The 26,779-nt window shown below is 42.9% G+C and overlaps 2 protein-coding genes across 10 annotated transcripts in view; both read left to right on the top strand.

The window, feature by feature from the left end:
• The window catches only part of LOC106611552 (LIM domain-binding protein 2), an 84,846-nt gene extending 75,807 nt beyond the window's left edge, over nucleotides 1-9,039 (top strand). For all 7 annotated transcript variants that reach the window (XM_014211874.2, XM_014211871.2, XM_014211875.2 and 4 more), the window contains one exon: nucleotides 7,290-9,039. In XM_014211874.2, coding sequence (XP_014067349.1) covers nucleotides 7,290-7,520 — 231 coding nt within the window. In that variant the 3' untranslated portion in view covers nucleotides 7,521-9,039. The remainder of the gene's footprint in view (nucleotides 1-7,289) is intronic.
• Nucleotides 9,040-11,060: 2,021 nt separating this feature from the next.
• Nucleotides 11,061-26,779, top strand: part of LOC106611550 (transmembrane anterior posterior transformation protein 1 homolog) — a 35,259-nt gene continuing 19,540 nt past the window's right edge. Inside the window, exons 1-2 of one of the 3 annotated variants that reach the window (XM_014211865.2) lie at nucleotides 11,061-11,236; nucleotides 16,366-16,496. In XM_014211865.2, the coding sequence (XP_014067340.2) occupies nucleotides 11,215-11,236; nucleotides 16,366-16,496 (153 nt within the window). In that variant the 5' untranslated portion in view covers nucleotides 11,061-11,214. Of the gene's footprint in view, nucleotides 11,237-11,402; nucleotides 11,891-16,365; nucleotides 16,497-21,452; nucleotides 21,523-26,779 lie in introns of those variants that run through there. The other 2 variants (XM_014211864.2, XM_014211866.2) reach the window with 2 other exon arrangements.

The raw sequence follows: 26,779 nt of genomic DNA, 5'->3' as shown, positions 1-26,779 counted from the left end.
CTCAAAAAGGATGCTAATAAACTAACTGATAATCAGACAATGAGCATTCTTAGCTGTCTTAACAGCCCATTTCTCCATTCAGGGCTAGCTAATGCTAAAAGTAATGAGATGAGTATATAAAACGTTATTAATTAGATCACAATTAACACTCCCCCCAATCCCAGTCTGACTACCAGCTGTTGTCATTGGTGGGGGGGGCAGGGCAGAGGTAGGTTGACAGCCAACTTCACAGGAACAGATGGTGAATTCAAGGCTTGTTGGCAATCAGCATGTTTTGAGCTAATGACTTAATTAGCTATACAAATGAAAAAAATCGGTGTGGATATTGTAATTTTGTCAAAAAGCTCACCTAAATTAATTAGCACGATTTAAGGCGTAGTGGCGGTCGCTAGGGGGGTTTTGAGAGAAGTTTTTGAAAAGAGGCTTGTGTTGCGTCTCGGATAAACAAACTACCCCCCACCCCATACGGAGCCTCTTTGGTGCAGTTATGTGTGTGTGTCGGTGTTTGCGTGTGTGCGTGCGCATCAGAGGAGGGGAGCGGGAGCTCCCATGCCACGCCGCGTCGACACACATGGGCAGTGAAGCAGGTGCTCCATTTAACTGTGCGGCTGCCTTCCAAAGATGCAGCGGGAGGTTGTGGGCTGCTGAGAAGAGAGAAGCTTTAGCAGACCAGGGGAGATGAGATATACAACTCAGCCTTCATAGAACAACCAACACCGTCCTAACAAAGTCCATTTGATCACATATTTATAACTACCAGTAATCAATAATCTAATATTGCTTGAATTACTGAATCTCATCTCCTAAATACTGTTACTTATTTTTAGACCTGTACATATCAAAATAGAGAGTTAGCATCACCCAATTCCTTCACATTGCAAATAAAGAAACATCCAAAGAATACAACTCCCTATGTTTTCATCTGTGACCTCAACACAAGGGGTAATCTCCTTGAAATATGTTCTACATGATTGCTATTGATTGGTCTGTGAGGGGCGGGAAGGGGAGGATATTCCACTTCATCAGTGGGGGTGGGGTTTCATTTGTACAGAGTGCTCAGAGCGGGGTCGACCCTGTACATGCGGGTTCACCGCTTTCACGGTGCTTCGCCATACACACACTCCTGAAAATTCCCCCCATGCACCAACTGTTATATCAGGAGCGGCAGGGGGTTGTGTCAAAACAAGGTAAACACACAGCCAAGGGTAATGCTCCGGGCTTTACCCCTTTGGTGAAGCAACACACACACATCATCACCAGTTGAAGCACACCAGCTTATAAATTAGACGGGTTAGAAGCTCATGAGTCGTTGTCATAGAAAGGGATAGAGGACTCACTTGCCACAGAAGACTGTGATAGCATGGGTAGCTTACAGGTTGTAGCATAATGCTCTATACAGGTTTTTATCCTAGGTTGGGATTCAATCTGATCAGCGTTCAATTTGTGTTGTAGCACTTTACATTTAAAGATAACTTCCAATTGAGCCGACATCTGCAGCATTTAGCGTGAATGCGATCTCCGCGAACGTCGGGGAAAATGCCTTTCAAATCTGTATGGCCAGCTGTCTAGCGCGCTGCGCTATGAATTGAAACCCAGCCTTAGTAAAGATGTTCTTGTAGCTATAATAGAATGGTGTCTCGTCGCCTTACCAACATATGGTGTCAAAAGTAAGATCTGAACCCACGCCTCCATTCTGGGTTAGAATTAGAAGCTCAGGGGTAGGCTACTTGTGTAGGCTACTGGTCTTGATGAGCCTCAATGTCCTCTAGTGTTTTAGCTTTTGACCACTTTAGGGCCCTTTTGACCCTTAACTGCTTTGGGTGGTATATCATGCATAGAGACACAAATTATTCAGCAACAAGCAGGAACACAGAAAGCCTTAAAGCTGCAATATGTAACTTTTGTGGGCAACCTGACCAAATTCACATAGAAATGTGAGTTATAGGTCTGTCATTCTCATTGAAAGCATGTCTAAGAAGCAGTGGATCTCTTCTATGTGCACTATTTCTATGCTTCCCGTTCTTAAGTTTCGTTTTTGCGTCTTTTTACTTTCGGTTTTGTACACCAGCTTCAACAGCTGAAAATACAATAATTTTGGTTATGGACAAGATGTTTCACAGCGGTTTAGATGGTACAATGATTCTTTCTACACTATACTTGCTTGTTTTGTTACATAAACAGAAATTCGTCAATCTATTAGAATTTTAGCAAACAGGAAATCCCTGAGCAATTTCTGCATAGTGCACCTTTAAGTGACTAACATCCCATCATGCTTAGGGTCATGTATAAAAACTCTGGGCAGGCCATTATTTTGGCTACCATGGCTATGCCCCAATAGGATGACAATGTTCCCATCCACAGGGAAGAAGTGGTCACTGAATGGTTTGTTGAGCATGAAAACGATGTAAACCATATGACATGGCCGTCTCAGTCACCAGATCTCGACCCAATTGAACACTTATGGGAGATTCTGGAGTGGCGCCTAAGACAGTATTTTCCAGCAACATCAACAAAACACCAAATTATGAAATTTCTCGTGGAAGAAGGATGTTGCATCCCCCCAATAGAAGATGCAAAATGGCACTGACAGAGATGGTCGCCTCGCTTCGAGTTCTTAGGAAACTATGCAGTATTTTGTTTTTTTATGTATTATTTCTTACATTGCTACCCCAGAAAATCTTAAGTCTTATTACATACAGCCGGGAATAAATATTGGATATAAGAGCAACATCAACTTACCAACATTACGACCAGTAATACGACTTTCCCGAAGCGGATCCTCTTTTCAGACCACCACCCAGGACAATGGATCTAATCCCAGTAGCCGACCCAAAACAACGGCGCCGCAGAAGGGTCAGATGGAGCGGCCTCCTGGTCAGGCTACATAGACGTGCACATTGCCCACCGCTCCCGAGTATACTACTCGCCAATGTCCAGTCTCTTGACAACAAGGCAGACGAAAGTAAGGGTTGCCTTCCAAAGAGACATCAGAGATTGTAACATTCTCTGTTTCACGGAAACATGGCTCTCTCGGGACATGTTGTCGGAATCGGTTCAGCCATCGGGCTTCTCCATGCATCGCGCCGACAGAGATAAACACCTCTCTTGGAAGAGGATGCTTTATGATTAACAACTCATGGTGTAATCATAGCATACAGGAACTCAAGTCCTTCTGCTCACCCAACCTAGAATTCCTTACAATCAAATGCCGGCCATTTTACCTACTGAGAGAATTCTCGTCAGTTATAGTCACAGCTGTGTACATTCCCCTTCAAGCAGACACCAAGACGGCCCTCAAGGAACTTCACTGGACTCTATGTAAACTGGAAATCATATATCCTGAGGCTACATTTATTGTAGCTGGGATGTTAACAAAGCAAATCTGAGAACAAGGCTACCTAAATTCTATCAGCATATTGATTGCACCACGCGCAGGTTTAATACTCTCGACCACCACTACTCTAACTTCCGCGATGCATACAAAGAACTCCCACGCCCTCCCTTCGGCAAATCCGATTATGACGCCATCTTGCTTCTACCATCTTGGAATATGTTCCATCGACCTATACACTGACACAGTGAGTGAGTTTATAAAGAAGTGCATTGGAGATGTTGTACCCACTGTGACTATTAAAACCTACATTAACCAGAAACCGTGGATGGATGGAGGCATTTGTGCAAAACTGAAAGCGCGAACCACCGCATTAAACCAATGGTAAGAGGTCTGGATATATGTCCGAATATAAACAGTGTAGTTATTCCGGTACAGGGACAAGGTGGAGTCACAATTCAACGGCTCAGACACGAGACATATGTGGCAGGGTTTACAGGAAATCACGGACTACAAAAAGAAAACCAGCCACGTCACGCTTCCAGACTCTTTGGCCGCTTTGAGGATAATACAGTGCCACTGTCGTGGCTTGCGAACAAGGACTGCCCCTTTCCTTCTCAGTGGCTGACGTGAGTAAAACATTTAAACGTGTTAACCCTCGCAAGGCTGCTGGCCCAGACAGCATCCCTAGTCAGGTCCTCAGAGCATGCGCAGTCATGCTGGCTGGTGTGTTTACGGACATATTCAATCACTCCCTATACCAGTCTGTTGTCCCCACATGCTTCAAGATGGCCACCATTGTTCCTGTACCCAAGAGCACTCACTTCTGTCATCATGAAGTGCTTTGAGAGGCTAGTCAAGGATAATATCACCGCCACCTTACCGGCCACCCTAGACCCACTTCAGTTTGCATACTGCCCCAACAGGTCCACAGATGACGCAATCGCCATCACACTGCACACTGCCCTATCCCCATCTGGACAAAAATAATACCTATGTAAGAATGCTGTTCATTGACTACAGCTCAGCATTCAACACCATAGTACCCTCCAAGCTCATCATCAAGCTGGAGGCCCTGGGTCGCAACCCCACCATGTGCAATTGGGTCCTGGACTTTCTGACGGGCTGCCCCCAGGTAGTGTGGGTAAGAAACAACATCTCCACTTTGCTGACCCTCAACACTGGGGCCCCACAAGGGTGCGTGCTCAGCCCTCTTCTGTACTCCCTGTTCACCAACGACTGCGTGGCCTTGCACGCCTCCAACTCAATCATCAAGTTTGCAGACGACACAACAGTAGTGGGCCTGGTACGGCAACTACACTGCCCTCAACCGCAATGCTCTCCAGAGGGTGGTGCGGTCTGCACAACGCATCACCGGGGGCAAACTACCTGCCCTCCATGACACCTATAGCACCCGATGTCACAGGAAGGCCAAAAAGATAATCAAGGACAACAACCACAACAACCACCCAAGCCTGTTCACACCGCTACTGTCCAGAAGGCGAGGCCAGTACAGGTGCATCAAAGCTGGGACTGAGAGATAGAAATTGTTTTTCTATCTCAAGGCCATCACACTGCTTAACAGCAATCACTAACTCAGAGAGGCTGCTGCCTACATTGAGACTCAATAACTGGCCACTTTAATAAATGGATCACTAGTCACTTTAAACAATGGCACTTTAAATAATGCCACATTAATAATGTTAACATATCTTCCATTACTCATATCACATGTACAGTTGAAGTTGGAAGTTTACATACACTTAGGTTGGAGTCATTAAAACTCATTTTTCAACCACTCCACAAATTTCTTGGTAACAAACTATAGTTTTGGCAAGTCAGTTAGGACATCTATTTTGTGCATGACACAAGTCATTTTTCCAACAATTGTTTACAGACAGATTATTTCACTTATAATTCACTGTATCACAATTCCAGTGGGTCAGAAGTTTACATACACAAAGTTGACTGTGCCTTTAAACAGCTTGGAAAATTCCAGAAAATTATGTCATGGCTTTAGTAGCTTCTGATAGGCTAACTGACATCATTTGAGTCAATTGGAGGTGTACCTGTGGATATATTTCAAGGCCTACTTTCAAACTCAGTGCCTCTTTGCTTGACATCACGGGAAAATCAAAAGAAATCAGCCAAAATTTGTAGACCTTCACAAGTCTGGTTCATTCTTGGGAGCAATTTCCAAACGCCTGAAGGTACCACGTTCATCTGTACAAACAATAGTACGCAAGTATAAACACCATGGGACCACGCAGCTGTCAGACTGCTCAGGATGGAGACGCGTTCTGTCTCCTAGAGATGAACGTACTTTGGTGCGAAAAGTGCAAATCAATCCCAGAACAACAGCAAAGGACCTTGTGAAGATGCTGGAGGAAACAGGTACAAAAATATCTATATTCACGGTAAAACGAGTCCTATATCAACATAACCTGAAAGGACGCTCAGCAAGGAAGAAGCCACTGCTCCAAAACCGCCATAAAAAAGCCAGACTACGGTTTGCAACTGCACATGGGGACAAAGATCGTACTTTTTGGAGAAATGTCCTCTGGTGTGATGAAACAAAAATAGAACTGTTTGGCCATAATGACCATCGTTTTGTTTGGAGGAAAAGGGGGAGGCTTGCAAGCCGAAGAACACCATCCCAACCGTGAAGCACGGAGGTGACAGCATCATGTTGTGGGGGTGCTTTGCTGCAGGAGGGACTGGTGCACTTCACAAAATAGATGGCATCATGGGGAAGGACAATTATGTGGATATATTGAAGCAACATCTCAAGACATCAGTCAGGAAATTGAAGCTTGGTCACAAATGGGTCTTCCAAATGGACAATGACCCCAAGCATACTTCCAAAGATGTGGCAAAATGGCTTAAGGACAACAAAGTCAAGGTATTGGAGTGGCCATCACAAAGCCCTGACCTCAATCCTATAGAAAATCTGTGGTCAGAACTGAAAAAGCATGTGCGAGCAAGGAGGCCTATAAACTTGACTCAGTTACACAAGCTCTGTCAGGAGGAATGGGCCAAAATTCACCCAACTTATAGTAGGAAGGTTTTGGAAGGCTACCCTAAACGTTTGACCCAAGTTAAACAATTTAAAGGCAATGCTACCAAATACTAATTGAGTGTATGTAAACTTCTGACCCACTGGGAATGTGATGAAAGAAATAAAAGCTGAAATAAATAATTCTCTCTACTATTATTCTGACATTTCACATTCTTAAAATAAAGTGGTGATCCTAACTGTCCTAAAACAGGGAATTGTTACAGGGATTAAATGTCAGGAATTGTGAAAAACTGAATTTAAATGTATTTGGCTAAAGTGTATGTAAACTTCCGACTTCTGTATTTTATACCATCTATTGCACCTTACCAATGCCGCTCGGCCATCGCTCATCCATATACTTATATGTACATATTCTCATTCACCCCTTTAGATTTGTGTGTATTAGGTAGTTGTTGGGGAATTGTTAGATTACTTGTTAGATATTACTGCACTGTCAGAACTAGTAGCACAGGTATTTCGCTACACTCGCGTTAAAATCTGCTAACCATGTATATGTGACCAATAACATTTGTTTTGATTTAGAGTTCCAGACACTTGTAGAATCTATGCCAAGGTGCAGTTAAGCTGTTCTGGCTCGTGGTGGCCCAAAGCCCTATTAAGACACTTTATGTTGGTGTTTCATTTATTTTGGCAGTTGCCTGTACATTTCATGTAGTTATCGACATGATTTGTGACAAAGATTTAGAGTTAGTATAACATGCAGATCACACCATAAAGTGTATATATGGTCAATATAGTATAATCAATATATAATAAATTATATATATCACATATCATCTCTCAGAATTCCATACGTCTCACACATGCAACAATGTGTATTTTAAAATGTCTGACCTTTAACCTGACATTAACCTTTGACCTCTCTCATTTGTCTTCCAGGACGTAATGGTGGTGGGCGAGCCCACCCTGATGGGCGGGGAGTTCGGGGACGAGGACGAGCGTCTAATCACTCGTCTGGAGAACACGCAGTATGATGCCACCAACGGATTGGATGACGAGGATGACTTCAACGGCTCGCCGGCGCTCGGCAATAACAGCCCGTGGGGCAGCAAGCCGCCCAACAACCAGGACAGCAAGGCCGAGAGCACAGCGCCGCAGTCGTCACAGTAAAACACACAGAGACCAAGGATACCAAGAGCACAGTCAGTGCCCCAACTCTCATATGTACAATTGGGTGACATTTAACTCCAGTGGTTAAATGTCACTATTTTGGACATATTCTAATGAGACCATGTTGCCCTCACAGTAAAACACAGAGGGAAAATATCTATTTAAAAAACTGTACCTATTTGGCCCAGTAGGGCAGCGCCCTCCAAAACCTCAAATCATACTGAATTTAACCCCGTTGGCAAATGTTTCCACGTCATGGTCAACGGTGTCACTATCACTCATCATGGTCAATCATCTCCACCAAATACCAGAACAATTCTTCTCCGACTTCACTGTAACATCCTGAAGAGAGACTGAGACAGAGAACTGACTGACATTGCACAGCAATATCCATACGATAAAGACTACTTTTCCATCTAAATGCATACAGGTTGTATGCATTGCAATGATGACATAAAACAATACTAGGTTCTCTTTTTTCCATTTTTCCTAGAATTCCTTTGTTTGGATTTGGTGGGAATTCCCAGTGTTAGGGAAGTTGGGATTGCTCTGGGAATGACACAAGGCCAGTGTCTTCATCTGAATTCTCCTTCATGGACACATTCTCAGTCCTTGAGCTTTAACTGTAGTGGGATTCTGTGGTTGTTTCCCTTTTGACCTTTGATCTGCAGGTTGCGACCCCTCTGGGACAGTTGACAGTAGAAGTCAAAACATAACATCTAAAACAAAATGTCTCTTTTAAGAGCATCAGCCTCAATGAGAACGAACCGGCAAGGTTTTACTCAGCCACCAAACTGCATCCACGACGGCCGAGACGACGTCGTCTTGAGCATTTGCATCTTTATTGGAAATTAATTTGGCTGTTGGTTTGTTTACGTTGTTGTTGTTTTTTCCGATTTCCAATTAAAAGGAGAGTGACTCTGTTTCAGCACTATGGACAGCTTCAAGTGGGATACTCGTGTTCCAGGATTTCCTTTCCAAAATTACAGCAGTCGTCGCCGATTGTTATTTCATGCAAACCTGTTCGATCGTGTTTGTAGTCTATTGGTGTTCTTTTGCTTCTCCCCAAAATACTTTGCAATCAGATTTGTACGTTGCCAATCAGTATGTCAACTTTGCTGACATACATCAATGCATTAATGTTTTTTTTCTTATTTTGGAATTTGTCTTTGTTCTTTCCCTTTAATGACTGACCTATTCCAAACTGATATTAAAGTTCTAATGCAGTCATTTTCATCTCAATATCAAATCATTTCTGGGTAACAATTAAGTACCACATTGTGATTGTTTTTAATTAAAATCTCAAAAAGAAACAAAATTAGCTTCTTAGCAAAAAGCAATTCCTCCTTTCTAACAGCTTTTACACTAAAAGGGCATCATCATAATATTCTCAATTTCACAGTATTATTCCAACCTCATAGTGTGAAAATATATATAAAACACAGGCACATCTCGTTTGACTGCAATGGGCCTTTAAAGCTTTTTCCTGCATGATTTAACTTTTTTTGTTTCATATATGTACCTTTTTGAGTCGGTCAGCCATTTTTGTGGGGGGGGGTTCATCCATATGGGAATACTGTTACAAGGTTTGTAGCTCTGCAAATAGAGGTGTGACATACAACTTTATTCATTTAAGATTAGCCACCATTTTGAAACCATTTTGTACATGGCAGCTGTTTCGCACTATCTTTTTTTATTTGCATTAGTTTCACATTTCTATGGGGCCTTTCGGATTCTGTTGTCTGTCCGACAGATTTTTGCAGCTATCAGAAGCTCATTGATCATTTTGACATGTTTATATCCAGTCAATGAATTAGTGCACAGATCAGATATTAAACTATAATGTTTTAGAAATGTTTAAAATTGTTAACATTTGAAAATGTTCTAAATACATTCATTATTAGTCGCAAATCCAGAAAAAACAGTATACTCAAGGCCCTACAGAATTGCAGTTTGAAAACCCGTTTTTGTGTTACCAGTTGTTCTTTAATTTACTATTCTTCCTTGAATTCCTCTCCTCATGTTGGATTTTGTTTCAAAATGGCAAGAAGACAACTGTGGATGTCTTTATTATAAGATCTTTTGTGTATTTATTTGTGCATTTGTAAGGAAGCTAACACATTTCTGAAGTTGTTTGAACCTGGTATTATTAGAACTCTGCACAATTTGTACATTATATCGCAGAGATGTTTTGTGTCATATCTGATGTCTGGTATATATGCTTTGCCATTATGTGTGCCAATAAACTGTGCTTACAGATGGGTCCGATTGGGTTATTGCAGACATTGTGTATGGATTACTGTGGATTAACTGCTCTTGCATGTCTGTTTCTCAATCTGTTTTCCTATACCTTTATTCTAGTTTGTCTGTCCTCTTGTCTAGCAATAGGTAGCCAATTTGAAATGCTGTTACTACAGCATAACTGTGCTGTGTGCTTATGTATTCCCAATATGACAAATTGGCTAATGTCAGCCACCACTTCTTAGTTTCTTGATCAATATGATGCGTTATTTAGGGTCAAGGGGTCAACTGGTTCATCAATAGACGAATTGCGCATTTAAGATGTATAGATCCAATTGTTTCTCTTTGAACAGGATTTTAGTCAGCAATGAATCATTCAGGCTACTAAAGGCAGGGAAGCAGCAGCAGGATATCAAGTGTGAAATATTTGGATGGATCTTTGACATCATCTTGCGGTATTGAAAGGACATCTGAATATCCAATTAGATGAATTACATCCAAATATTTGATGTATTATTCACATTATTATTATTCCCATTGATGGGATATTGGAATGAAATTAATTGACATTTGATTGAAATTATCACCTTATTTCTTTGCAAAAGTCTTTTGGCTAAGGCAAGACATTTAATTGATGTCAGATGAAATACAAATCCCATACCTTGTGTACATATCTGTGGTGGATTGTTGTGTCAACAATCGGTGTTGATATTGTTTGTTTGATCAATATTGATACACCCTTCAAATTAGTGGATTCGGCTATTTCAGCCACACCCGTTGATGACAAGTGTATAAAATCGAGCACACAGCCATGCAATCTCCATAGATAAACAGCAGCAGAATGGTCTTACTGAAGAGCTCGTGACTTTCAACATGGCACCGTCATAGGATGCCACCTTTCCAAGAAGTCAAATTTCTGCCCTGCTAGATTTGCCCCGGGCAACTGTAAGTGCTGATATTGTGAAGTGAAAGCGTCTAGAAGCAACAACGGCTCAGCCGCGAAATGGTAGGCTAAACAAGCACACAGAACGGGACCGCCAAGTGCTGAAGTGCGTAGCGTGTAAAAATCGTCTGTCCTCGTTTGCAACACTCACTACCGACTTTTTCCTCTGGAAGCAACACTCGTCGGGGGCTTCATGAAATAGTTCCAGTGAACTAGTTCCTTAGTTCCAGTGAAGGGAAATCTTAACGCTATAGCATACAATCACATTCTAGACGATTCTGTGCTTCAAACGTTGTGGCAACCGTTTGGGGAAGGCCCTTTCCTGTTTCAGCATGACAATGCCCCCGTGCACAAAGCGAGGTCCATAGAGAAATGGTTTGTTGAGATCGGTGTGGAAGAACTTGACTGGCCTGCACAGAGCACTGACCTTAACTCCACTGAACACCTTTGGGGTGAATTGGAACGCCACTATGCCGACTATGAGCCAGGCCTATTCGCCCAACCTCACTAATGCTCTTGTGGCTGAATGGAAGTAAGTCCCTGCATCAATTTTCCAACATCTAGTGGGAAGCCTTCCCAGAAGAGTGGAGGCTGTTATACCAGCAAAGGGGGGACTAACTCCATATTAATGCCCATGATTTTGGAATGAGATATTCGACGAGCAGTGTATGTAGTGTATGTTTATTTATTTTAAGTATCAACTCTTTGGCGACAATGTGATGACAGTTGTGTAGGTCCCATAGAGAATGATAGAGGCCTCTAGTGGCCAAAGGGCTATTGTTGCATTGGCAGCGCCATTGAGGGCTTCCATCATTTTAAAGTAGTCAAAGTAGTCAACTCGCCAATTTGGCGGGGATCAATATGGGCGGTAGCCTCAAAGGCGCTGCCCATGTTGTCAGAAACTCTTTAAAGGCACGTGTATAAAGTTGAGTCCTCTATCTATCTCTATGGTTGGTCAATGAACGTTGCTATCAACACGGCTGCAAATTGAAGATGGCGGACTTGCTGGGGACTGTGCCGTCAGATGAAAAAGAAACCGAAAATAAGGACAAAAAGAAGGAGAAACGGCCATGGGATGATATACCAAGGTCGGGGGAAATCGGTAAAAATCCAGATCTGGCGGAAACATTGGGCTTTTACGATATAAATGCTGTCAGACGGGAGCAACGTGAACGTGACAACTCAGGTGGGTTTCCCTGGCACGCGCGCAGGTTTAAACGATGTCTTTAACGATCATTTTATCTGATAAACCGACCTCTCTATATGTCTAGAAATAATGCCTTGGAAGCTGACGATCGCATGAAAATCATTGTAAAATACAATTTTTCTATTATTGAGCTATCTTTGGGCTGGCCCACAGTCATTGGGGCTGTCCGGACTGAACGCACAACCAACCAAAGCATGTCATTGGCTTTTCGAGCTGTCAGTTTTAACCGTGTTGTCTTCAGAGTTGTTCGTTTGTAAAAAAAAAAATAGAAAAAAAATACTTAGCTTTCAGTAAGTCTCTCACCTTTTGTATTAGTAGCATGTGATAATATATTCTAACTAACTGATCATTACAAATATTTTAAATGTGTCGACTAATTCCTCGAATGTTTTAATTCCCGGTAATTCGCGTACACGTGACGAACCGCACCTAGCCAAGGCAAGAGACGTCCAGCCTACGTGGAGGGGCAACAGTCACTGATGTTGGGATCAATGACAGTGTAGTGAACTACAGTAACATTAGTTAGCTACGCTATTTGCTTAGCACAGTTTTAATGTTAATGCTAACGTTGCCCGTCATGCCAATTTGTGTCAAAGAAGATGACACGTCTAGCTTGCTGCCTTCTGCTCTAGCTTATGGGCCGAGAGCGCCTAATTTGTATGCATACAGTACTGTAACTAGTACGCCGAGCTGTTACAAAAAGTAGTGAAATCAGGTCATCATCGCACTATCAGTCAAAATAGACAGTTATTCCTGTTGGAAATTGTGAGAACCTGTCATATACATACACGCAGTATCTCACAAAAGTGAGTACACCCCTCACATTTTTGTTAATGAGTATATCTTTTCATGTGACAACACTGAAGAAATGACACTTTGCTACAATGTAAAGTAGTGTGTACAGCGTGTATAACAGTGTAAATTTGCTGTCCCCTCAATAACACAACACACAGCCATTACTGTCTAAATCGCTGGCAACAAAAGTGAGTACACCCCTAAGTGAAAATGTCCAAATTGGGCCCAAAGTGTCAATATTTTGTGTGGCCAACATCATTTTCCAGCACTGCCTTAACCCTCTTGGGCATGGAGTTCACCAGAGCTTCACAGGTTGCCACTGGAGTCCTCTTCCACTCCTCCATGACGACATCACGGAGCTGGTGGATGTTAGAGACCTTGCACTCCTCCACCTTCCATTTGAGGATGCCTCACAGATGCTCAATAGGGTTTAGGTCTGGAGACATGCTTGGCCAGTCCATCACCTTTACCCTCAGATTCTTTAGCAAGGCAGTGGTCGTCTTGGAGGTGTGTTTGGGGTCGTTATCATGTTGGAATACTGCCCAGCGGCCCAGTCTCCGAAGGGAGGGGATCATGCTCTGCATCAGTATGTCACAGTACATGTTGGCAATCATGGTTCCATCAATGAAATGTAGCTCCCCAGTGCCATCAGCACTCATGCAGCCCCAGACCATGACACTCCCACCACCATGCTTGACTGTAGGCAAGACACACTTGTCTTTGTACTCCTCACCTGGTTGCCGCCACACATGCTTGACACCATCTGAACCAAATAAGTTTATATTGGTCTCATCAGACCACAGGACATGGTTCCAGTAATCCATGTCCTTAGTCTGCTTGTCTTCAGCAAACTGTTTGCAGGCTTTCTTGTGCATCATCTTTAGAAGAGGCTTCCTTCTGGGACGACAGCCATGCAGACCAATTTGATGCAGTGTGCGGCGTATGGTCTGAGCACTGACAGGCTGACCCCCACCCCTTCAACCTCTGCAGCAATGCTGGCAGCACTCATACGTCTATTTCCCAAAGACAACCTCTGGATATGACGCTGAGCACGTGCTCTCAACTTCTTTGGTCGACCATGGCGAGACCTGTTCTGAGTGGAACCTGTCCTGTTAAACCGCTGTATGGTCTTGGCCACCGTGCTGCAGCTCAGTTTCAGGGTCTTGGCAATCTTCTTATAGCCCAGGCCATCTTTATGTAGAGCAACAATTCTTTTTTTCAGATCCTCAGAGAGTTCTTTGCCATGAGGTGCCATGTTGAACTTCCAGTGACCAGTCAGTATGAGGGAGTGTGAGAGTGATGACACCTAATTTAACACACCTGCTCCCCATTCACACCTGAGACCTTGTAACTAACGAGTCACATGACACCGGGGAGGGAAAATGTCTAATTGGGCCCAATTTGGACATTTTCACTTAGGGGTGTACTCACTTTTGTTGCCAGAGGTTTAGACATTAATGGCTGTGTGTTGAGTTATTTTGAGGGGACAGCAAATTTACACTGTTATACAAGCTGTACACTCACTACATTGTAGCAAAGTGTCATTTCTTTGGTGTTGTCACATGAAAAGATATACTCAAATATTTACAAAAATGTGAGGGGTGTACTCACTTTTGTGAGATACTGATATATAACAGCATAATTTAGCAATAATTCAAAACTGTTCAAAGGCGCTGAGGATTTTACCCCAAAATGAGCGTACACTGTCTTGAAATATTTTTACACTGTCTCGAATTATTTTTAAATTATGCTGTTATTTAAAAGTGCAGCATACCAGTAGGTTGTGTACTTTACTTCATAACTTCCTAAGTGGAATGGTAATTAATGATAATGCCACTGTTGCTCAGTTTTCCTCATACCGAAAGACTTAGCAAGTATATTAGATAAGCATTAGGGATAAAGTGGCATTTTAATTCAGTTGGCTCTGTTCTTATATGAATACTGATTTGGCTACATTATGCTTATTTTTTAGGACATATTTTGTTTTCTGTGTCGAGCTTCCCACAGTTGGCACACATACAGTACCAGTCAACTTTGGACACTCCTACTCATTCCAGGATTAATCTTTATTTTTACTATTTTCCGCATTGTAGAATACTAGTGAAGACATCAAAACTATGAAATAACATATGAAATCATGTAGTAAGCAAAAAAGTGTTAAACAAATCAAAATTTATTTGAGATTCTTCAAAGTAGCCACCATTTGCCTTGATGTCAGCTTTGCACACTCTTGGCATTCTCTCAACCAGCTTCTTGAGGTAGTCACCTGGAATGCATTTCAATTAACAGGTGTGCCTTGTTAAGTTAATTTGTGGAATGTATTTCCTTAATGCGTTTGAGCCAATCAGTTGTGTTGTGACAAGGTAGGGGTGGTATACAAAAGATAGACCAATTTAGTAAAAGACCAAGTCCATATTATGGCAAGAACCGCTAAAATAAGCAAAGAGAAAAGACAGTCCATCATTACTTTAAGACATGAAGGTCAGTCAATCAGAACTTTGAAAGTTTATTTTAAGCGCAGTCGCAAAAACCATCTAGCGCTATGATGAAACTGGCTCTCATGAGGACCGCTACAGGAAAGGAAGACCCAGAGTTACCTCTGCTGCAGAGGATAAGTTCATTCGAGTTACCAGTCTCAGAAATTGCAGCCCAAATAAATGCTTCACAGAGTTCAAGTAACAGACACATCTCAACATCAACTGTTCAGACGAGACTGCGTGAATCCAATAAACCACTACTAAAGGACACGAATAAGAAGAAGAGACTTGCATGGGCCAAGAAACACGAGCAATGGACATTAGACCAGTGGGAATCTGTCCTTTGGTCTGATGTGTCCAAATTTGAGATTTTTGGTTCCAACCTCCATGTCTTTGTCAAACACAGAGTATGTGATTGGATGATCTCCGCATGTGTGGTTCCCACCATGAAGCACGGAGGAGGAGGTGTGATAGTGTGGGGGTCCTTTTCTGGTGACACTGATTTATTTAGAATTGAAGGCACACTTAACCAGCATGGCTACCACAGCATTCTGCAGCGATACGCCATCCCATCTGGTTTTTGCATAGTGGGACTATCATTTATTTTTCCAACAGGACAATGATTTAAAACACACCTCCAGGCTGTGTAAGGGCTATTTGACCAAGAAAGAGATTGATGGAGTGCTGCATCAGATGACCTGGCCTCCACAATCACCCGACCTCAACCAATTGAGATGGTTTGGGATGAGTTGGACTGCAGAGTGAAGGAAAAGCAGCCAACAAGTGCTCAGCATATGTGAGAACTCCTTCAAGTTTGTTGGAATAGCATTCCAGGTGAAGCTGGTTGAGAAAGGCCAAGATTACAAAGCTGTCATCAAGGCAAAGGGTGGCTACTTTTGAAGAATATAAAATATATTTTGGTTACTACATGATTCCATATGTGTTATTTCATAGTTTTGATGTCTTCACTATTATGCTACAATGTAGAAAATAGTAAAAATAAAGGAAAAACCCTTGAATGAGTAGGTGTGTCTAAACTTTTGACTGGTACGGTGTATTTTGGCCATTATGTTGATAACCATGCGTACACCCAGCTGTCTTACCAAAATACGGTAATGCAAACTGGAGCGACAATAGCCCTGTTGTAACACAGCGCTAAGTGTTGTCATAATGTTATTCCAGATCCGTCGCTGGCTCGCTTCATGTGTGCTGAGCTGACCCGGGGCTACTTCCTGGAGCACAATGAAGCAAAATACACCGAGCGCAGAGAGCGAGTGTACACATGCATGCGCATTCCCAGAGAACTGGAAAAGGTAGGTACAGTAGAGACCCCCTTGACTTTTTTTTCATGCTGTTGTTTGAAGTACTGTCACCATGAATGTTTAAAATTGAACTTGTCTCAGCAGCATGCATATTTGATGCAAAGAGGGTAGAAATGACTAATTTGGTCAGAACCCTGTGCCAGGATAAAGTGACTAAGGGGGCAGTTGAAATCGGTGAGGGGGAACAATTTTGGTGGGTTCTTGCATTTGAATTATATTTAATTCTGCTTATATCAATCAAATGTATTTATAAAGCCCTTCTTACATCAGCCGATGTCACAAAGTGCTGGACAGAAACCCAGCCTAAAACCCCAAACAGCAAGAAATGCAGGTGTAGAAGCACGGTGGCAAGGAAAAACTCCCTAGAAAGGCCGGAACCTAGGAAGAAACCTAGAGAGGATCTAGGCTATGAGGGGTGGAGATTATAACATATGTTCATAGATGACCAGTAGGGTCAGATAATAATAACAGTGGTTGTAGAGGGTGCAACAGGTCAGCACATCAGGAGTAAATGTCAGTTGTCTTTTCATAGCCGATCATTCAGAGTATCTCTACCGCACCTGCAGTCTCTAGAGAGTTGAAAACAGCAGGTCTGGGACAAGGTAGCAGGTCCGGTGGACAGGTCAGGGTTCCATAGCCACAGGCAGAACAGTTGAAACTGGAGCAGCAGCACGAGCAGGTGGACAGGGACAGCAGGAGTCATCAGGCCAGGTAGTCCTGAGGCACAGTCCCAGGGAATCAGGTCCTGAGAGCAAGAGACTTAAATTCACACAGAAATACTCCAGATACAACAGACTGACCCTAGCCCCCCGACACAAACTATTGCAGCATAAATACTGGAGGCTGAGACTGGAGGGGTCGGGAGACACTGTGGCTCCGTCCGACGAAACCCCCCAGACAGGGCCAAACAGGCAGGCTATATCCCCACCCACTTTGCCAAAGCTAGCCCCCACACCACTATCTTCAACCACCAACTTATTATCCTGAAACAAGGCCGAGTACAGCCCATGAAAATCTCCCCCACGGCACGAACCCGAGGGGGGCGCCAACCCAGACAGGTTGATCACGTCAGTGACTCAAGCCACTCAAGTGACGCACCCCTCCTAGGGACGGTATGGAAGAGCACCAGTTAGCCAGTGACTCAGCCCCCGTAATAGGTTTTGAGGCAGAGAATCCCAGTGGAGAGAGGAGAACCGGCCGGGCAGAGACAGCAAGGGCGGATCGTTGCTCCAGTGCCTTTCCATTCACCTTCACACTCCTGGGCCAGACTACACTCAATCATAGGACCTACTGAAGAGATGAGTCTTCAATAAAGATTGAATGGTCGAGACCGAGTCTGCGTCTCTCACATGGATAGGCAGACCATTCCATAAAAATGTAGCTCTATTGGAGAAAGCCTCCAGCTGTTTGCTAAGGAACAGTAAGGAGGCCTGTGACTGTAGCGTACGTGTAGGTCTGTACGGCAGGACCAAATCGAAAAGATGGGTAGGAGCAAGCCCATGTAATGCTTTGTAGGTTAGCAGTAAAACCTTGAAATCAGCCCTAGCCTTAACAGGAACCCAGTGTGGAGAGGCTAGCACTGGAGTAATATGATACAAATGTTTGGTTCTAGTCAAGATTCTAGCAGCCGTATTTAGCGCTAACTGAAGTTTATTTAGTGCTTTATCCGGGTAGCCGGAAAGTAGAGCATTGCTGTAGTCTAATCTAGAATTGACAAAAGCATGGATTCATTTTTCTGCATCATTTTTGGACAGAAAGTTTCTGATTTTTGCAATGTTACGTAGATGGAAAAAAGCTGTCCTTGAAACAGTCTTGATATGTTCGTCAAAAGAGAGATCTGGGTCCAGAGTAACGCCGAGGTCCTTCAGTTTGATTTGAGACGACTGTACAACCATCAAGATTAATTATCAGATTCAACAGAAGATCTCTTTGTTTCTTGGGACCTAGAACTAGCATCTCTGTTTTGTCCGAGTTTAAAAGTAGACATTTGCCACCTTCCACTTCCTTATGTCTGAAACACAGGCTTCCAGGGAGGGCAATTTTGGGGCTTCACCATGTTTCATCGAAATGTACAGCTGTGTGTCGTCCGCATAGCAGTGAAAGTTAACATTATGTTTCCGAATGACATCACCAAGAGGTAAAATATATAGTGAAAACAATAGTGGTCCTAAAACAGAGCCTTGAAGAACACCGAAATTTACAGTTGATTTGTCAAGAGGACAAACCATCTACAGAGACAAACTGATATCTTTCCAACAGATAAGATCTAAACCAGGCAGAACCTGTCCGTGTAGACCAATTTGAGTTTCCAATCTCTCCAAAAGAATGTGGTGATCGATGGTATCAAAAGCAGCACTAAGGTCTAGGAGCACGAGGACAGATGCAGAGTCTCGGTCTGATGCCATTAAAAGGTCATTTACCACCTTCACAGGTATAGTCTCAGTACTATGATGGGGTCTAAAACCAGACTGAAGCATTTTGTATACATTGTTTGTCTTCAGGAAGGCAGTGAGTTGCTGCGCAACAGCTTTTTCAAAATGTTTTGAGAGGAATGGGAGATTCAATATAGGCCGATGATTAACATTTTTTCAAAAAAATCTGGGCCAAGGGTTGGCTTTTTCAAGACAGGCTTCATTACTGCCACTTTTAGTGAGTTTGGTACACATCCGGTGGATAGGGAGCCGTTTATTATGTTCAACATAGGAGGGCCAAGTACAGGAAGCAGCTCTTTCAGTAGTTTAGTTGGAATAGGGTCCAGTATGCAGCTTGAACATTTAGAGGCCATGACTATTTTCATCAATGTGTCAAGAGATATAGGATTAAAAAATTTGAGTGTCTCCTTTGATCCTAGGTCCTGGCAGTGTTGTGCAGACTCAGGACAACTGAGCTTTATAGAAATACTCAGATTTAAAGAGGATTCCGTAATTTGCTTTCTAATGATCATGATCTCTTCGTTCATGAATTTATCACTGCTGAAGTGAAAGCCATCTTCTCTTGGGGAATGCTTCTTTTTAGTTAGCTTTGCGACAGTATCAAAAATACATTTTGGATTGTTCTTATTTTCTTCAATTAAGTTGGAAAAGTAGGACAATCGAGTAGCAGTGAGGGCTCTTCGATACTGTACAGTACTGTCTTTCCAAGCTAGTCGGAAGACTTCCTGTTTGGTGTAGCGCCATTTCCGTTCCAATTTTCTGGAAGCTTGCTTCAGGGCTCAGGTATTTTCTGTATACCAGGGAGCTAGTTCCTTATGACAAATGTTTTTTGTTTTTAGGGGTGCGATTGCATCTAGGGTATTACGCAAGGTTAAATTGAGTTCCTCAGTTAGATGGATAACTGATTTTTGTACTCTGACGTCCTTGGGTAGGTGGAGTCTGGAAGGGCATCTCGGAATCTTTGGGTTGTCCGAGAATTTATAGCATGGCTTTTGATGATCCTTGGTTGGGGTCTGAGCAGATTATTTGTTGCGATTGCAAATGTAATAAAATGGTGGTCCGATTGTCCAGGATTATGAGGAAAACATTAAGAGCCACAAGATTTATTCCACGGGACAAAACTAGGTCCAGAGTATGACTGTGGCAGTGAGTCCAGAGACATGTTGGACAAAACCCACTGAGTCGATGATGGCTCCAAAAGCCTTTTAGAGTGGGTCTGTGGACTTTTCCATGTGAATATTAAAGTCACCAAAAATTAGAATGACTACAAGATCCGATAGGAATTCAGGGAACTCGGTGAGGAACGCTGTATACGGCTCAGGAGGCCTGTAAACCGTAGCTATAAAAAGGGATTGAGTAACCTGCATAGATTTCATGACTAGAAGCTCAAAAGACGAAAACGCAGTCGGTTTTTTGTAAATTGAAATTTGCTATCATAAATGTTAGCAACACCTCCGCGGGATGCGCGGGGATATGGTCACTAGTGTAACCAGGAGGAGAGACCTCATTTAACACAGTAAATTCATCAGGCTTAAGCCATGTTTCAGTCATGCCAATCACATCAAGATTATAATCAGTGATTACTTCATTGACTATAACTGCCTTGGAAGTGAGGGATCTAACATTAAGTAGCCCTATTTTGAGATGTGAGATATCACAATCTCTTTCAATAATGACAGCAATGGAGGAGGTCTTTATTTCAGTGAGATTGGTAAGGCGAACACTGCCATGTTTAGTTTTGCCCAACCTAGATTGAGGCACAGACACGGATCAATGGGGATAGCTGAGCTGACTACACTGACTGCTAGTGGCAGACTCCACTAAGCTGTCAGGCTGGCTATCTCAATGTGTAGCTAGGGGAGTTATATCACACTACCGCAATTAACAAAGTTAAAATGCAGAGACTCCGAGACCACTGAGTGCTTTTGAAGTGGTAGGTAAGGTGCGAGATATGGAGCCCATCTCCGCTGCACTCTATCCGCACGATGGACTGCGCCCTACACACTGAAGCAAGGCCTACTTGACAATGAATATAGGCTACAAGGTATATAGGGTAATTCACTTATTACAAACAGCCTATGTGAATGCAGATGTTGTACAGACAGATGTCTTAACAAAATAATTCAAACTGAATGCAGAAAGTAATTGCCTAGTTATGCATGCAAAACAAAAGTACTGAATTACAGTTTGGCTTAGAATACTGACACAACTACGAATGCGAACAAATGAATATGAACAGAACAAAACAGCTGTAGGGCTACTATAGGCCTAGAAATAAAATATCAGATCGATAAAGGCATGACACGATCTATATTTAGGCTAGTTTCATTAACAGTAAACAAACACAATAAAGGCGAAGGCAAATAACAACAAAAAAACTGCCTACTACAGTGAGCTGAAGCCATGCACAGCTGTCTTGCCAAATAAATAGGCCTATAGGCCCGCATCAAACATATGTTTGCATCCCTATTTTGAAAGTGGTGATGCAGCTGCTTGTGTTTTCTCCGTCGCTCAGGTGTTTTCTTCGTCGCTCAGGCACCTATGCGCGCACACACAGAGACCCAGAGATATAACCACACACAAAGGTCAGTTCAGCACTGTTTGTTTAACTTTGCCCTTGATAATGTCCTGGTACATTTGGTGTTTCCAAGAGCAGTGAAATTAAGTTATTCTTATTCTGTTTTTGTATTGCTGTTCACATAGCATTTGTTATACAGTTGACACAAATTGGTAATTTGTATTGATCTACACAGAATAGTGTTTAGACCAACAAAATTCAAAAACGACAAGGCTACTTGCCACGTCACTTGTATGATGTATTGCAACAAAATGTTTTTCACCTTTATTTACCTTGGTAAGTCAGTGAAGAACAAATTCTTATTTCCAATGACAGCCTAGGAACAGTGGGTTAACTGCCTTGTTCAGGGGCAGAACGACAGATTTGTACCTTGTCAGCTCGGGGACGCTCTAACCACTAGGCTACCCTGCTGCCCCTATGCTGTCATAGCCATAATACGGCTGGTTTAGTGTCTCTATACAACCACAAGATGGTGATGTTGTAACACATTCCATTGAGAATATAAACAAACATTCCCCTAAACTCATCTGGGAATAATAAACCTCTTCACTAGAGTCTGATTCCAGAAATAGGTGAGTCAGGCTGCCTCTATCTCAGTCTCCTCAAACATTGATACGACACTTGTATGTGCCTTGAGGTACTATTCTGGACTACTGTTAATATGGATATCAAATGGACCTCAATCATCACATCATTTGCAATTTTTCATTTTCGATTTTGCCCTTGGGCAAGAGTGCTCCCTACAGACATTCACATTGAGACAGTGAACATCAGTGAAGATCAGTCGTCAACCTAGCCTAATCTACGTCCTCACTCTAACCCTCATTGGTTAGCTATATCATTCCAAGTCTTTGGGAACTGAGGAATGTGTGTAAACAGAGCATTGTGACCTTCTGGCTCTAGAAGCTCTGCCTGGAGTGGCTGAAGTTCCCCCAGCCAGGGACAGGTCAATGAAAGGATGACTTGTGACTCTGTTAGCCAACCCAACTAACACTACCTACTTCCTGGTGGGAAACAGGAAGTGTTGCAACCCCCTTACTGCTGGTGTTAGTGAGGCTAACGCAGGACACACTGGAGCTCGCGCACTTCCCTCCCTCTCATCATGAGATGATATGGTATTTGCCTTTTGAGAAGGTACAGTGGGGTCTGAAATTATTGACACCCTTGGCCTTGATAAAGATGAGCAATAATGGCTGCATAAAATAAATAATTCAAATATTGAGCTACATTGTATGCAAGAAAAATTGGGAAATGATTTTATACTAATACAATTGCTCAGAGAAAGTAATACAAAAAATATTGAATTCATATAAATAAAGTAGTCAAAAGTTTAGTATTCAGTCCCATATTCCCAGCAAGCAATGACTACATCAAGCTTGTGACTCTACAAACATGTTGGATGCCTTTGCAGTTCGTTTTGGTGGTGTTTCAGATTATTTTGTTCCCAATAGAATCAAATAATGTTATTAGTCACATGCGCCGAATACGACAGTGAAATGCTTACTTACAAGCCCCTAACCAACAATGCAATTTAAAAAATATGAATAAGAAGTAAAAGTAACAAGTAGTTAAAGAGCAGCAGTAAAATAACAATAGCGAGACTATATACAGGGGGGTACTGGTACAGAGTCAATGTGCAGGGGTACCGGTTAGTCGAGGTAATTGAGATAATATGTACAGTTGAAGAAGTCAGAAGTTTGCATACCCCTTAGCCAAATACATTTAAACTCAGTTTTTCACAATTCCTGACATTTAATCCTCGTAAAAATTCCCTGTCTTAGGTCAGTGAGGATCACCACTTTATTTTAAGAATGTGAAATGTCAGAGTAATAGTAGATAGAATTACTTATTTCAGCTTTTATTTCTTTCATCACATTCCCAGTGGGTCAGACGTTTACACTCAGTTAGTATTTGGTAGCATTGCCTTGAAATTGTTTAACTTGGGTCAAACGTTTCGGGTAGCCTTCCACAAGCTTCCCACAATAAGTTGGGTGAATTTTGGCCCATTCCTCCTGGCAGAGCTGGTGTAACTGAGTCAGGTTTATAGGCCTCCTTGCTCGCACACACTTTTTCAGTTCTGTCCACAAATGTTCTATAGGATTGAGGTCAGGGTTTTGTGATGGCCACTCCAATACCTTGACTTTGTCCTTAAGCCATTTTGCCACAACTTTGGAAGTATGCTTGGGGTCATTGTCCATTTGGAAGACCCATTTGCGACCAAGCTTTAACTTCCTGACTGATGTCTTGATATGTTGCTTCAATATATCCACATCATTTTCCTTCCTCATGACGCCATCTATTTTGTGAAGTGCACCAGTCCCTCCTGCAGCAAGGCACCCCCACAACATGATGCTGCCACCCTCGTGCTTCACGGTTGGGATAGTGTTCTTCGGCTTGCAAGCCTCCCCCCTTTTCCTCCAAACATGGTCATTATGGCCAAACAGTTCTATTTTTGTTTCATCAGACCAGAGGACATTTCTCCAAAAAGTATGATCTTTGTCCCCATGTGCAGTTGCGAACCGTAGTCTGGCTTTTCTATGGCAATTTTGGAGCAGTGACTTCTTCCTTGCTGAGCGGCCTTTCAGGTTATGTCGATTATAGGACTCGTTTTACCGTGGATAATGATACTTTTGTACCTGTTTCCTCCAGCATCTTCACAAGGTCCTTTTGCTGTTGTTCTGGGATTGAATTGCACTTTTCGCACCAAAGTACGTTCATCTCTAGGAGACAGAACGCGTCTCCTTCCTGAGTGGTAGGACGGCTGCGTGGTCCCATGGTGTTTATACTTGTGTACTATTGTTTGTACAGATGAGCGTGGTACCTTCAGGCGTTTGGAAATTGCTCCCAAGGATGAACCAGACTTGTGGAGGACTACAATTTTCTTTCTGAGGTCATGGCTGATTTCTTTTGATTTTCCCATGATGTAAAACAAAGAGGCACTGAGTTTGAAGGTAGGCCCTGAAATACATCCACAGGTACACCTCCAATTGACTCATTATGTCAATTAGCCTATCAGAAGCTTCTAAAACCATGTCATCGTTTTTCTGGAATTTTCCAAGCTGTTTAAAGGCACAGTCAACTTAGTGTATGTAAACTTCTGACCCACTGGAATTGTGATACAGTGAATTATAACTGAAATAATCTGTCTGTAAACAATTGTTGGAAAAATGACTTATGTCATGCACAAAGCAGATGTCCTAACCAACTTGCCCAAACTATAGTTTGTTAACAATAAATTTGTGGAGTGGTTGAAAAACAAGTTTTAATGACTCCAACATAAGTGTATGTAAACTTCCGACTTCAACTGTACATATAAGTATAGTTATTAAAGTGACTGAATAGATAATAAGAGTTTTTTGGGGGGATGGCGAGGAGCTTCCAACCTGCTCCACTACAGCCCCGTTGATGAGAATGGGGTCGTGCTCGGTCCTCCTTTTCCTGTAGTCCACAATCATCTCTTTTGTCTTGATCACGTTGAGGGAGAGGTTGTCCTGGCACCACACGGCCAGGTCTCTGACCTCCCTATAGGCTGTCTCATCGTTGTCGGTGATCAGGCCTACCACTGTTGTCATCAGCAAACTTAATTGTGGTGTTGGAGTCGTGCCTGGCCGTGCAGTCATGAGTGAAAAGGGAGTACAGGAGGGGACTGAGCACGCACCCCTGAGTGGCGCCTATATTGAGGATCAGCGTGGCTGATGTGTTGTTACCTACCCACCTGGGGGCGGCCCGTCAGAAAGTCCAGGATCCAGTTGCAGAGGGAGATGTTTAGTCCCAGGGTCCTTACCTTAGTGATGAGCTTTGAGGGCACTATGGTGTTGAACGCTGAGTTGTAGTCAATGAATAGCAATCTCACATATGTGTTCCTTTTGTCCAGGTGGGAAAGGGCAGTGTGGAGTGCAATAGAGATTGCATCATCTGTGGATCTGTTAGGGTGGTATGCAAATTGGAGTGGGTCTAGGGTTTCTGGGATAATGGTGTTGACGTGAGCCATGACCAGCCTTTCAAAGCACTTCATGGCTACAGACGTGATTGCTATGGGTCGGTAGTCATTTTGTCAGGTAAATAATGTATTGTGTCATTTTGGAGTAACTTTTATTGTAAATAAGAATATATTTTTCTAAACACTTCTACATTAATGTGGATGCTACTGTACCGTGATTACATATAATCCTGAATGAATCGTGAATAATGATGAGTGAGAAAGTAACAGAAGGTCAAAGATGATACATTTGTTTACATCCCTGTAGTGAGCATTTCACCTTTGCCAAGATTATCCATCCACCTGACTGGTGTGGCATATCAAGAAGATGATTAGACATCATGATCATTACACAGGTGCACCTTGTGCTGGGGACAATAAAAGGCCACTGTAAATGTGCAGTTTTGTAACACAACACAAGGCCACAGATTCCTCAAGTTTGACGGAGTGTGCAATTGGCATGCTGACTGCAGAATTGTCCACCAGAGCTGTTGCCAGCAAATTGAATGTTAATTTCTCTACCATAAGTGGCTACAACATAGTTTTAGAGAATTTGGCAGTACGTCCAACCGGCCTCACAACTGCAGACCATGTGTAACAAAGCCAGCCCAGGACCTCCACATCCGGCTCCTGCGGGATTGTCACCTGGACAGCTGATGTTTGTGGGTTTGCACAACTGAAGAAGTTCTGCGTGAACTGTCAGAAACTGTCTCAGAGAAGCTCACCTGCGTGCTCGTCATCCTCACCAGGGTCTTGACCTGACTGCAGTTCGGCATCGTAACTGACTTCAGTGGGCAAAATTCTCACCTTCGATGGCCACTGCACTGGGCAGATGACAGACCCCGTGTATGGCGTTGTGCGGGCAAGCGTTTTGCTGTTGTCAACGCTGTGAACAGAGTGCCCCATAGTGGCAGTGGGGTTATGGTATGGGCAGGCATGAGCTACACACAACGAACACAATTGCATTTTTATCTATGTCAATTTGAATGCACAGAGAGACCCTGACGAGATTCTGAAGCCCATTGTCGTGCCATTCATCCGCCACCTCATGTTTCAGCATGATATTGCAAGGATCTGTACACAATTCCTGGAAGCTGACGAAATGTCCCAGATCTTGCATGGCCTGCATACTCACCAAATATGTCACCCATTGAGCATGTTTGGAATGCTCTGGATCGACGTATGACAGTGTGTTCCAGTTCCTGCCAATATCCAGCAACACACACACGCAGACACTGGCTCTATTTGTAGGTGGGATCAAGCAGCCATGTTTTACCTGAGTGTG

This window comes from Salmo salar, chromosome ssa09, assembly GCF_905237065.1.
Source record: "Salmo salar chromosome ssa09, Ssal_v3.1, whole genome shotgun sequence".
Classification (NCBI taxonomy): domain Eukaryota; kingdom Metazoa; phylum Chordata; class Actinopteri; order Salmoniformes; family Salmonidae; genus Salmo; species Salmo salar.
This window is presented reverse-complemented; position numbering and strand designations above follow the sequence as displayed.